Source organism: Coenobita brevimanus, chromosome 117 (genome assembly GCF_032717465.1).
Source record: "Coenobita brevimanus isolate Jiangsu-jjx chromosome 117, ASM3271746v2, whole genome shotgun sequence".
Taxonomy (NCBI): domain Eukaryota; kingdom Metazoa; phylum Arthropoda; class Malacostraca; order Decapoda; family Coenobitidae; genus Coenobita; species Coenobita brevimanus.
This window is the reverse complement of record NC_137070.1, coordinates 6908951-6922029: the sequence shown is the minus strand read 5'-3', so window position 1 is coordinate 6922029 and position 13079 is coordinate 6908951. Positions and strand designations below refer to the sequence as shown.

Here is a 13079-nt window from a genome sequence, read left to right as displayed (position 1 = left end):
GGAGGTGGGTGATGTTTCCCTACTAAACGACACCACCGAGGCCACACACATTGACGGGGGGCGCCTGGACTTGGCGTTTGTATCCTCCCCCCTTGCGGGCTCGGCAACATGGTCGCTGCACCGACACCTCGCCAGTGATCATTTTGCCCTAGAGGTCACTTTGCCAACTGCTCCACTCCCACCGACGCCGCCCCCTCCTTTGCGGTGGGACTTCCGTAGGGCCGACTGGGCGGCTTTTGCACAGGCCTTAGCTGGGGCCTTTGCTGCATCTCCTCCCGCCTCAGACCTCGAGAGCCGAGCAGAACAGGTGGCGAGTATTTTTTCACAGGCTGCCTCTCTTGCTATCCCCCTGCAGAGTCGATCCGCGAGGTGCTATCGGGACGGCTGGATTTACTGCGACAGGGTCAAGGAATTGAACCGGCGGCTAAATGCGGCACGCAGGCAGTACCGACGGCGTCGCACATCGCCACACCGTCGGTACCTGGTGGCTGTCACGCGACACGTCACCACAGAGAAACGCCGCCTCAAGGAGGAGGCGTGGATTGGATGGTGTCGTACCCTAGATGCTCACTCCACACTCAGGGAGATGTGGAGGAGAATCAGGTCCATCTCCGATCCACGTCCTCCTCGGCCGCCCTCGCATCCTGATCCTGCCGCAGAGGCCAGCCGCCTCGCTCAGCACTTCGCGGATCACTCTGCTTCAAGCAATCTCCCGCAATCCGTCCAGATCCTGCAGGCTCAGCTATGCACCGCTCGTGCCACGGCAGTTCAGGCTGCCTGTGATAGGCCAGACCCAGCTGATTGTCCCATCACCAGCGGGGAGGTCCTAAAAGCACTGCACCACAGGGGAGACTCTGCGCCTGGACTGGACGGAATCACATATTCACTCCTGTCACACGCTGGGGATAGCGGCAGCGAGCGCCTAGTTGATCTGATCAACCTCTCGTGGTCTGAGGGGCGTCTGCCAAAGTCGTGGAAGGCGGCTGTTATTCACCCGATTCCCAAGCCTCATGATCCTACCGCCATGCGCCCCATCTCCCTCCTTAGCTGTATCGCTAAAACGGCTGAGAGGGTTGTGCGGGCTCGTCTCGCTTGGCGGCTGGGACCACTGCACCCAAGGATCTTCGCATACCACCATGGTAGGAGTGCCACTCACTACCTCGCGTCTTTCCTTGGGGAACTGAGAGGGGGAAAGGGGATGGCCGTCTTCCTCGACCTGGAAAAGGCTTTTGAACTAGCCAGCCCTACGGTTATTTTGGCTGCCCTTGCAGACAGGGGTGTGGGAGGCAGGCTTTTATCCTGGATCAGGGACTTCTTTGCGGATCGCTCTGCAGGGGTCAGATTCCAGGGGCACCTCTCACACTTTTGCACACATTTTAATGGCACGCCCCAGGGGAGCGTACTAAGCCCCCTCCTGTTTAATATCCTTATGGAGGGGCTCTTAACCATCGATTATGGGCCTGGCGTCACCCTCCTCTGTTATGCAGACGATCTTGCCCTCATTTTTACTAGACGGGATTGTTTTCGACAGGCAGACTTGGCCCTTTCTCGGCTCCATGCCAAGTGTGCCGAGTTAGGCCTAAAAATTAACATCCTGAAGACCAAGTGCCTGCCATTTGGACTCCGCCCCCCAGACTTTCCACTGCTACTCGGTGGCCATCAGCTCTCCATGGTCACTGCACATCGGTACTTGGGGGTCTGGCTTGACACGGGTCTCAACTCTGCCTGCCATGTTCGGTACCTGAGGGAGCGTGCATCCACCCGCATGGCTGCTCTCCGCTATCTGTCCAGGCGGAGTTTGGGGGCATCATATTCCGTTCTACGGACTTTTTATATACACGCAGTCCGATCCTTGGTGGACTACAGCGCCATCTGCTTGACGGGCCTTGCTCCGCCAGTCGCTAGATCTCTGGAGGTCATCCAGAATGATGCCCTCCGCATTATGCTGGGTGCTCCACGCTGGACCCGACTTGTCAATCTGCGTATGGAGGGTGGGCTGCCGTCTCTGGCCCATCGCATTGTGTTGCGAGCGGCAGTAGTCACCCTGAAGCTGATCCAGTGCCTGCCTCACCTGCCTGTCTCTGCCCTCCTAAAACGCCTTCTCTGCCGCCCACCCGAGCCGGCCCCTCAGCGTGACTGGGCCCGCACCACGGCCGCTGCCATCCATGGTTTGGGAGCTGCTGCGAGCCTCTGTCAAGATCCCGACTCTCCCTCTCCTGGATACGTTGATCCACCGCCATGGGATCCTCCCCTTTTTAATATTTTTGGTCCATCGGAGGCTAAACCCCGCTCCTTGATTCCAGCACTCCTTCGCCAGGAGGGTCTCAGTAGGGTGGCAGCTCTGGCCTCACCAGACTCAGCCATCTACTACACTGATGGCTCTGTTTCCCCTAATGGCGCAGCTGGAGCGGCCTTTGTCTCTGGGCAAATAGTGGAAGCTTGGCGACTCTCTTCAGGTATCTCCGCTTTCCAGGCGGAACTAGCTGCTATCCTGGGTGCTTTGCGCCATGCTCACCACCATCGTCGCAATCGAGTCATAATCCACACAGACTCTCTTTCCTCCATTCAGAGATTACGATCCTTCTCGCTGCATGACAACGTCTTTCTCCTCACAGCGATTCATACATTTGCGTCACTCCTTGTCCATAGGGGCGCAATAATTAACCTTCACTGGCTTCCGGGACATGTGGGAATTAGTGGCAACGAGCGTGCTGATGACGCTGCGCGCTCAGCTTGCGATCTCCCAGACATCACATTCCCATTACGCCCTAGTCCCTCGCACCTCATCCGCACTCTCACTGCCACCATAGGAAGACTATCCCTAGAGGACCATCAACTCTGGGTCACGGAGGGCTCTTGCTCTGCAAAATGGTATGCTACTGCCACGTTGTATTCCCTTCTGTCGCTCCCCCCAGGACTACCTAATTTTATTGTAGTCCGACTTCGAAGATTGCGTCTTGGGTTTCTTTGCTACAAGCAAATTAGGGGTATGGAGCCAGACCCGTGTGAACATTGCTTGGCCAGCTGTGAGGAGCCCCTTTTGCATTATCTTCTGGACTGCCCAGCCACCACCATGCTCAGGTCTGAGCTCGACTCGGCCCTAGCCCGAACTGGTGATATCTTTAGGGACGCTGCTGGCATTGTTGCCCATGCTCCACTTAAAATATTACTTACTATGGTAAGGAATTACCCTCCACCTCGATAAAGCAAGTTCGCGCAAGTAGTGCGCACCTGTGACGGGCTCTCTGTTTGCCCGTGTCCCAGGAAACTGGGACGAATATCTCACAAACAAACAAACAAACAAAAGGCGAGTGACCGACTCTCCTCTTCAGTTCTGGCCTAGCAGTCGTGGTGACAACACCTCTTCCCCTGTCTCCCAGATACTGAAACGCGGATAGCTCTTACCGTAGACTTTCGCAGTCGTTTTTCTATCGTAGCCAGATCAAGGAGTCCTCACCACAGCGTTGAGTGATCTCGTGTTTTTCTTTTTTTTTTTTTTTTGTTCCGATAGCTGCTTTTCTGGCTGCCACCTTAGAGTCCCTGCCGTAGTACGACGCCGAACCCTGAAGGAATACCGTTAGGGTATCTCCACGAGGAGGGGCCTTAGAGGCCTGGTTATAAGAGGCAGCAATGGTTGGCTCTGTTAGGGCTAGGTTAGGCAAGACCCTCATGGGGCAGTGACAGGGTCTCCTGCGTCGCCCTTTAGAGGGCGGGGAGTTAGGCCCCCCGTTACTGTAGGGAACTGTCGGATTGCAGCTGATAATTTGTTTATTTTCTTGTTTCTCTCGTCGCTCTGTTAAAGTATACACATAAATTCATGCACATACATTCATGTATATTCGAAGTATACATGGATGTATGAGTATGTACATGTTTGTATACTAGAAATGAGCCATGGATAAACAACTGAATAAATAAATACCTAAGTATATATATATATATATAAAATTTATTTTTTTTATTTATTTTTTTTTTTGAGATCACTTTCGCCATGAGCTCCGACGTTCAGCGAGCCACACCCACTTCGGAAGCAGAGTCAGCAGAGGCTCCACCCACATCTCCCAGAAAGCGCTCCTCTGCTTAGAAACCAAGACTCACTGGCCCAGAATACGACTGTGACGACTTCTTTTCCTCCACTCCTGCTATGGAAACCGAGGATCTCCCTGCCGACCAACCCGGACCTGATCCAGACCTTACTGACAATGCCGCCTTGCCCTCAGTTCCTGAGCACGCACCCTGATCCGCCGCCACCCTGGCGCCCTCAGACACTGACGACGGTTTCACCCTTGTCACAAAAAGAAGAAGGCAGGAAAAAGACTCAACCACCTGTCTGATGCCAACACCTCACATCCTGCAACCCACCACCCCCGTACCCACCCACAAGCATCCCACCCCATCACAGACACTACCAGAGCTCCACCCCAACCTCACTCCAAACTCCCAGCATTCCTCATTGCTCCTAACGATGCCTTCCCCATGACCTACGACATAGTCACTGCCATCGAGACCGAGCACCCCCACCTCAAATTCAAACTTGAAGCCACTAAAAACCTGAATACCATCATTATTCCCCTTGACGAAACCACCTTCCATGCCCTTAACGACTTGAACACTGTTGCAGGCAAAACCATCGATCTAAAGAAGACCCAAATCTCGCAACACGCAAATTTGTCGTACAACGCTATCCCCTAAATTTTCCCCTACAACCCGTCCTCAACCACATCCAGGTGGAGACAGCCCAGCGGTGCGAAGTCAGGGGGGAACCCACCAGACAGGTACTCATCACACTGAGAGGCCCTATCCCACCAAACCTCAATTTAAACTCATGGGGCACTTTCGACCTTCGTCCCTACACCCCAGAACCACTTCGGTGTTTCAACTGCCAAAGGTTTGGACACCACCAAACAAGGTGCACCCGCCCTCCGACATGCGCCAGATGCAGCAGGCGCCACCCCACGCAACAGTGCCTCGACAAACCCGTCATAGCCAAGTGCCCAAACTGCCAAGGGAACCACCATGCATGGAACAAGATCTGCCCTGCCCGGAAAGAACAAGTTCAGAGGGGCATCGACAGGGAGCAACGCTGGGTCCAAGAAAGGGTAATAACATCACCTGCACCACCTGGAAACTTCACATGGGGTCAGCAAACCACCACAGCCCCTCAAGTCCTCACACATGCAGACTTTCCACCCCTACCATCAGACAAGCAGATTCCCCCAGAGACCCATCACCGCCGGCTGAGCCCACCAACCCATCAAACTGCAACACCAGCTCTGTCCTCCCAACAGCCCCCCATCACACATCCAAAGCTGGACACTGGCACTCAGACCGAATCCGAGGTCTCCACCCAAACCCCCACACCGACAACAGACCACATGATAATCACCAAAGACGACCTCCGAGTCCTAGGTCAGCAGTTAGGCGAAGCCATTGCAATCGGGATCGCCCTACAGATAGGCCGCCCCATCAACCCAGAACCAATCCTCCTGATTGCCGACAGAACAGTCAACGACTGGATGGAAAATCCCCTACCCCCCGACACCTCCAGCTCAGATCTACTGTCCACCACCACCCCGACACAGACAACAGAGCAACCCACCACGACCCCCACCACTACCGAACACACAACCCCCCACAGCACACTCCGTACACACAAACACAAGCAGCCAGCACCACAACCCTCTACACGTCCAGCCCCTGAAAACCCAAGGAGCCGATCTTCATCCAAAAACAGATCCCGCAAACACGCACACAGCGCCCCCACAGACACGAGCAAACCAACACACACTACGAACAAGTCACCACACAGACAGCGCTCACGATCCCCCATACTGACACCCACAGACAGAGAAATAACAAGTTCCCTCCCCTCTACTCACGGTCAATCACGCCCCCCCTCCACCTCAAAGCTTCGTATTCTACAGTGGAACATCCTCGGTGCATCAGGCAAGCGCTCCTTGCTGGAAGAAGCAGCACACCAAGACCATATCGACATCTTCCTCCTCCAGGAGACGCTACTTACCGAACACCGCCCACTACGTCTACGAGGCTTTAACACCTTCCTCCTGCCACGAGCCCACGGAGGCCCTCGGGGATGTGCCATCCTGGTGCGCAACCACATCCCCACCTCTGCCATCGACCCCCTCCCAACCTGCGGCGGCTCCATCGAACTCCAGGGAATCACCATCACCCTCGCAAACGGCCATCTCAACATTTACAATATCTACCGTCCCCCCACAGCCGAAGCAAACCTCGGGGAGCTCTTCACGCTCTCCACCACCGAACAGATTTTCATCGGTGGCGACCTAAACGCTCACCACCCCTGTCTCGGCTTAAGCAGAATAGCAAATGCCACCGGACGTCACATCGCCGAGCTGCTGGAAGACATACCTAACATCCACCTCCTTAATGACCCTCAAATTCCAACCCACTTACGTGGCGGCAGGCTGGACCTCTCCTTTGTCTCCTCAGATCTTGCCACCCTCACAAAATGGGAGGTACACCCCACCCTCACCTCCGACCACCATGCCATCATATGTACCATTGACGTGGCTGTAATTCCCAAACCCCCCGGGCCCCCACCCAGATGGAACACCAAGCAAGCCAACTGGGCCCTCTTCTCCTCCAAACTAGAGGAACTAACTTCCTATACTCCCCCTCTCGACCTCGATGAACACGCTGCCTGTCTGACAGATGCCTTCCGTGCCGCCGCTGAAACATCCATCCCGAAAACCAATGTCCCTTGAGTCCACCACAAAGACCATTGGTTCTTTTGTGACAGAGTGCGCAAACTCAATCACCGGCTTAACAGGGCAAAAAAGCTGTACAGAGCCCACCCCACACCTGAAGCACTCCATTACCTGCAAGCAGTCATCAGTCATTCAATAGCAGAGAAAAATGATATAAAGGAGAAGAAGTGGTTGGAGTGGTGCCAGTCGCTCGGGGCTTATTCAAAACTTGGGGACATATGGAAAAAATTATGAGCTGTCTCGAACCCCTGCCCTGCTCGGCCTCCCTCACACCCGGATCCACAAGGCGAAGCCAAAAGGCTGGCTGTAACTTTTGCCCGCAGAACCTCTCCCACTCAACTCCCAGAAGGCACTAGACTCCGGCAGGAAAGCGTTACACGAGACAAGATCAGAACTCATCCTGGAGAACAAGACCAGCCCAGGTGACACTGACCACCTCTTCACCATTATGAGCTTAATCAGGCCCTCAAGTCCAGTTCAGACACCGCCCCAGGCCCCGACGGAATTACCTATTCTATGATTGACAATGCTGGACCCACAGCCAAGTCGGCCTTTCTAGACCTTATCAACCACTCGTGGTCTCTGGGCAAGCTCCCACACAATGGAAACAAGCCATTATACACCCCATTCCAAAACCACACGACCCTACAATCTTCAGGCTCATCTCCCTCCTAAGTTGCCTAAGCAAAACTGCCGAGAGGATGGTCCTAGGGCGACTCGGCTGGCACCTTCCTGCCCCTCACAGCCATATCTTTGCCTATACCAAGGGCAGAGGGACAGCAGAGTGCCTGAGTTCCTTCCTCTCGGAGTTACGCGGTGGCAAAGGACTGGTCGTCTTCATCGATCTAGACAAGGCTTTCGAGCTGGCATGCCCCGAGGCTATCCTGGCAACCCTGGCAAGCAGGGGTGTTGGGGGCCGCCTCCTTGGCTGGATCGAAAACTTTTTCAACGACCGAGAAGCGGCAGTCCGCTTCCAGGGTCATACATCATCAGCACACCAACATACAAATGGTACTCCTCAGGGCAGTGTAATCAGCCCCACCCTGTTCAATACTCTGGTAGAACGCCTTCTGCAAATCGACCTCGGTCCTGGGACACGGCTGCTATGTTACGCTGACGATATCACACTAGTTATTCACGGTGGCCCCTATCACACCAAAGCTCAAAGAGCCATATCCAAGCTCTATCAGGGATGCGTCGAACTAGGGTTGAAAATCAATGCCACAAAAACAAAAGCCCTACCCATCGGCATCTACCCCCCCAAAGACAAATTATACCTCGGTACAAAGCCAGTAGAATACGTCACCACCCATCGATACCTGGGGGTGATATTTGACCACAAACTCTCCTTCCAAGCAGAAGTCCAGCTCCTCAGGGAGAGAACCAGGCTGCGCCTCAGTGCTCTTCGAGCCCTAGCAGGAAAGGGAGGGGGTGCCTCCTACAAAGTTCTCCGTCTGTTCTATGTTCAGGCCATCAGGTCCATAGTGGATTACTCTGCCCCAGCCTTACCAACCATTGGCCCTCCCTTAATCAAGAAACTGGAAGTAATCCAGAATGAGGCCCTGCGCACCATGACTGGCTCCCCAATGTGGACCCGACTTTTGCAATCTCCGTATGGAGTGCAATATTGAATCCCTACACCTCCGCATACAAGCCAAAGTCGCAGGCCTTGCTGCCAAACTTGCCTACATCTTATCCCCTCTTCCTCTCCTGCCACGGCTCAGAGCCGCATCCAACCTTCACCCCGAGGTACTATCCAACAACTGGGTACACTCTGCTGCACGTGCCATTCACACCTTTGAACTCAACCCATTCATTACACAAGCCTCCGACACACCCAGCTCGTCCTACCATCCACAACCACCGTGGAACACCCCATTGTTAAATCTCCTTCTCCCTCACTCACCAACCAAAGCCCAAACTCCCACCCAACAGCTCCGTCAGGAGGGCCTCCAGCGTATAGCCCTCCTCACTCCACTGAACTCCACCACCTACTACACTGACAGCTCCGTTGCTGCATCGAGAGCCGGTGCTGCCTTCGTCTGCGGAGACAGAACATGTGGCTTTCGCATCACCAATGGAGCCTCCACCCTACAGGCTGAACTGACTGCCATCTCAGCCGCCCTTTCAGATGCCCTTGCCAACGCCCCTGCATCCACAGTCATCATCCACACAGACTCTGCAACTGCTATCCACACACTACGACGATCCCACCATACCGACAACATCCAATTAACCTCTGACATCCTAGCCACCGCCCAAAAAATCCACGACACTGGAGGATCAATCACCATTCACTGGGTCCCCAGCCATGTTGGCATAGCTGGAAATGAAAAAGCTGACAAGATCGCAAAGAGCGCCATTGAACACCCTCACATTGACATCAACATTTCTACTAGCCTAAGCCACATAAAGCGCACCATAAAACAGAAGGCGCTCATTCTCAACCGCGAAGATCACCAAGTACACGTACAACTGGGCTCACCTTCTGCCACGTGGTTTGCCATGGCCACACAATACAAGCCACTTAAAATTACCAAATCCATTGACAACAAAACACTTACGCGCGTACACCGTCTTCGCCTGGGATACATGTGTCGGAGTAACCTTATCACCACAGATAACGACCCCACCACTGAATGCTCACACTGCAAAATGATCACGCCCTACCCACTCCTACATTACCTCCTCCGCTGTCCAGCCACTTCCCGCATCAGAACAAGCTCCCGATACCCAAACCCCGACATCCCTCGGTCCCACACTGCAGCAAAACCTGAAAGCACACTTAGAAACACTGCCGCCACAGTTGTTGCCACCTCCCACCTTCCCACTCTTATTGAAGTAGTGCGTAGCACTCCCCCTCCAACTTAAAAAAAAATAAAAAAAAAAACTGAACAAACAATTACTCTCAGCCCATAACCCACCAACTGGGCTAATATATGGCCCGGTCCCCTCTACAGGGGGGGAAAATCTTTGAACGAACGAACGGCGGGTGACCCACCGACGGACAGTTCCTGGCCAGCGCTTGTAGCAGCAACATCTCGTCCCCAGTCTCTGGATAGTGAACTTTGGATTACATTTCCTAAGACTTTCTCGTCTATCGTGACTATTTCACAGTTACCTACCGACTGTTCTGGCTCATTTTTCTGTCTCGTTTTGTCAGCTGGCTTTCCGGCCTGCCACTTAGAGTCCCTGCCGTAGTACGAAGCCGAACCCTGAAGGGGTACCGTAGGGTACTTCCATGAAGGGGGGCCTTAGAGGCCTGGTTATAGGAGGCGGTAAGGGTAGGCATTTCTGTTAGGGCTAGGGTTTAGGTAAGTCCCTCACGGGGCAGTGCTGGGGTACTCTTCGTCGCCCTTTAGAGGGTGGGAGTAAGCCCCCCCCGGCACTGTAGGGAACCGCCGGATTGCTCGCTGACATTTGTTTGTTTCTTTAATTTAATTGTTTATCTTCTCTTATTCATATATGTGTACATAGGCGTACGTACATGTGTACATTACTAGTGTACATGTGTATGTGTGTGTATGTATATGTGTACATGTTAGTTAATGAGGATGTAAACAAATAAATAAATAAACAAATTATATATATATTGTTTTACACACATATATATATATATATATATATATATATATATATATATAGATATATATATATATATTTTTTTGAGCCATGAACACGTCTGATTCCCACCGCACCTCCGACCCAGAGGATGGGTCAGTAGACCCTCCATCCTCTGCTACTAGTCTGCGCTCCTCTGCCAAGAAGCCCAGACTCACTGGACCAGACCACGACCCTGACGACTTTTACTCTTCCACCCCGGCCATGGACACTGACGACTCTCCCACATCTGACCTCAACCCAAGCCTTAACCCCACACCCTCAACTGATGCAGCTGCTACCACAAGCCAAGCACCCACTGACTCTCAGGATAACAATGACGGCTACACCCTTGTCACCAACAGGAGGAAGACTGCAGGCAAAAGGAACAGAACACCAGCAGGTAACGCCACTGAGAACACCCAGAATCGCTCCACCCCTGCTGCACCTTGTCAAGACAGCCGCCAGCACACCACCGACTTCACCAGAGCCCCCCCAACCAAGCACCCAGCATTCCTCATATCCCCAAATGACGACTTCCCCACGCCCTATGATATAGTGGCAGCCATTGAGACAGAGCTCCCCCACCTCAACTTCAAGCTAGAGGCGACTAAGAACCTCAACACCATCCCAGTCCCTCTAGACGAAGACACCTACAGAAACACTTGACCACACCAACACAGTCGCAGGCAAACCCCTCCAACTTACAAAACTCGACCCCAACCTCTCCACCAGGAAACTAGTCATCCAACACTATCCCTTAAATTTTCCCATTCAAGCCATCCTCAACCACGCCCAAGTAGAAGAGGCCAAAAGATGCGAGGTCAAGGGAGAACCCACCAAGCAGGTTATTGACACCCTTCGAGGACCCATCCAGACAGCTCTCGACCTCAAATCATGGGGCACCTTCAAGCTGCGCCCCTACACCCCAGAACCCCTAAGGTGCTTCAAGTGCCAAAGATTTGGACACCACCAATCCAAATGCACCAGACCCCCAACATGTGCCATTTGCAGCAACCGCCATGCCACCCAACAATGCCTCGACAAGCTCAAGGCAGGGCAGTCCACCACAGCGAAATGTCCAAACTGCCAGGGGAACCACCATGCGTGGAACAAAGCTTGTCTGGCCCGAAAGGACCAAGTCCAAAGAGGCATGGCAAGGGAGCACCGCTTGATCCAGGAGAGGGCGGCCTTGATACCAGCACCACCAGGAACATTCACATGGGGCCAGCAGAACACCCCCACTCCCTCACACCCTCACATCCTAACCCAGACAGACTTCCCTCCACTGTCCACAGGCACTCGACAGCCTGCAAAGTCGCTGCATCAGAAACCAGCAACACTAACACATCACAGCACCACCCCAACCTTGCCTCTTCCCCAACAAACACGCCATTCCAATGCAAAACAGAACACCAGCACTCAAACGGAGCCAGAATCCTCCACTCAAACCCCAACTCCAACCCCCCACTGCACCTCCTGGTTGCATGCTGGTCACAATAGAGGGCCTCCACCAACTTGGGCAGCAACTAGCCGAGGCCATAACCACCACTCTAGCAATGCAGCTCGGCTGTCCCCTCAACAAGGAAGGAATATCCCTTGCAGCCACCAGGGCCATCGACAAATTTGTAGAAAATCCCCCACCGGATTGCCACGTCGAGGCTCCTCAGCAACACAACACCCCACAGACACAAACACTGGCTCCCCAAACAACAACATCAGTCTTCCCAGCCAACTCACCTCTGAACACAGCACCACAAATACACACTCAGCCAGCACCACAACACCGCTTGAACCAGGAGCCAAGCGAACGACGGAGCCGATCCCGGTCGAGGGAAGGCAGGACAAAACACAGAAGCCGACACAGCTCCTCCAAAGACACTCACAGGCACACACAAAACACAGACAAGACACCACACAGACTACCCTCACGATCCCCCATGCCCAGCAAAGACAAGCGCAAACCAACGCAAACCACCAAGGAGACGCCACACAGAATACGCTCGTGATCTCCCATACCAACACAGACAGACATGGATGCAGAGAGCTAACAATCTCCCCTCCCATCCCTGACAAACAATAGAAGCCACCTCCCACCTCCGAATACTCCAATGGAACATTCGAGGTGTGGCCTCCAAGCGCTCCCTGCTAGAGGAAGCAGCTCACAAAGATAACATCAACATCTTCCTCCTCCAGGAGACGATCCTCAGTAAACAACGTACACTCCGTCTGCGTGGCTTCACCACCTTTTTCCTTCCCTAAGGCAGTTGGAGGCCCCAGGGGCTGTGCCATACTTGTCCGTAGCCACATCCCCACCAGATCCATCAACCCTCTTCCAACCTGCGGTGACAACACTGAACTTCAGGGCATAACAGTCACACTGGCAAATGACAGCCTCCACATCTACAACATCTACCGTTCCCCAAGCACCGAAGCCAACCTTGAAGAAGTGTTCACCCTCTCCAATTCCTCTCAAATATTTGTCGGATGAGACTTCAACGCCCACCACCCCTGCCTCGGCTCGACATCAACAACAAACGCCACCGGTCGCCACATAGCTGAGCTGCTACAAGAGGTACCCAGCATCTCGCTCCTGAACAACCCACAAACGCCAACTCACTTACAAGGAGGCAGACTCGATCTCTCTTTCGCCTCCTCTGGCCTAGCGAACCTCACAAACTGGGAATTGCACCCCACCCTCACCTCTGACCATCATGCCATCATCTGCTC

At 53.7% G+C, this 13079-nt stretch overlaps 1 protein-coding gene across 1 annotated transcript; it reads left to right on the top strand.

Annotated features, from left to right (window-relative positions):
* Window positions 1-7450: 7450 nt before the first annotated feature.
* On the top strand, window positions 7451-9620 carry LOC145419203 (uncharacterized). The gene is made up of 2 exons (XM_080287436.1): window positions 7451-8361; window positions 8474-9620. Exons 1-2 carry the CDS (start codon window positions 7451-7453, stop codon window positions 9618-9620), a joined length of 2058 nt encoding a protein of 685 aa, XP_080143562.1.
* The last annotated feature ends 3459 nt before the right edge of the window (window positions 9621-13079 follow it).

What these genes read in the sequence shown, in the direction of transcription:
- LOC145419203 (XM_080287436.1), top strand. Translation starts at nt 7,451, where the DNA reads ATGGTCCTAGGGCGACTCGGCTGGCACCTTCCTGCCCCTCACAGCCAT. An exon ending in ACCCGACTTTTGCAATCTCC is followed by an intron (nt 8,362 to 8,473) that starts GTATGGAGTGCA and finishes GCCACGGCTCAG; the next exon opens with AGCCGCATCCAACCTTCACC.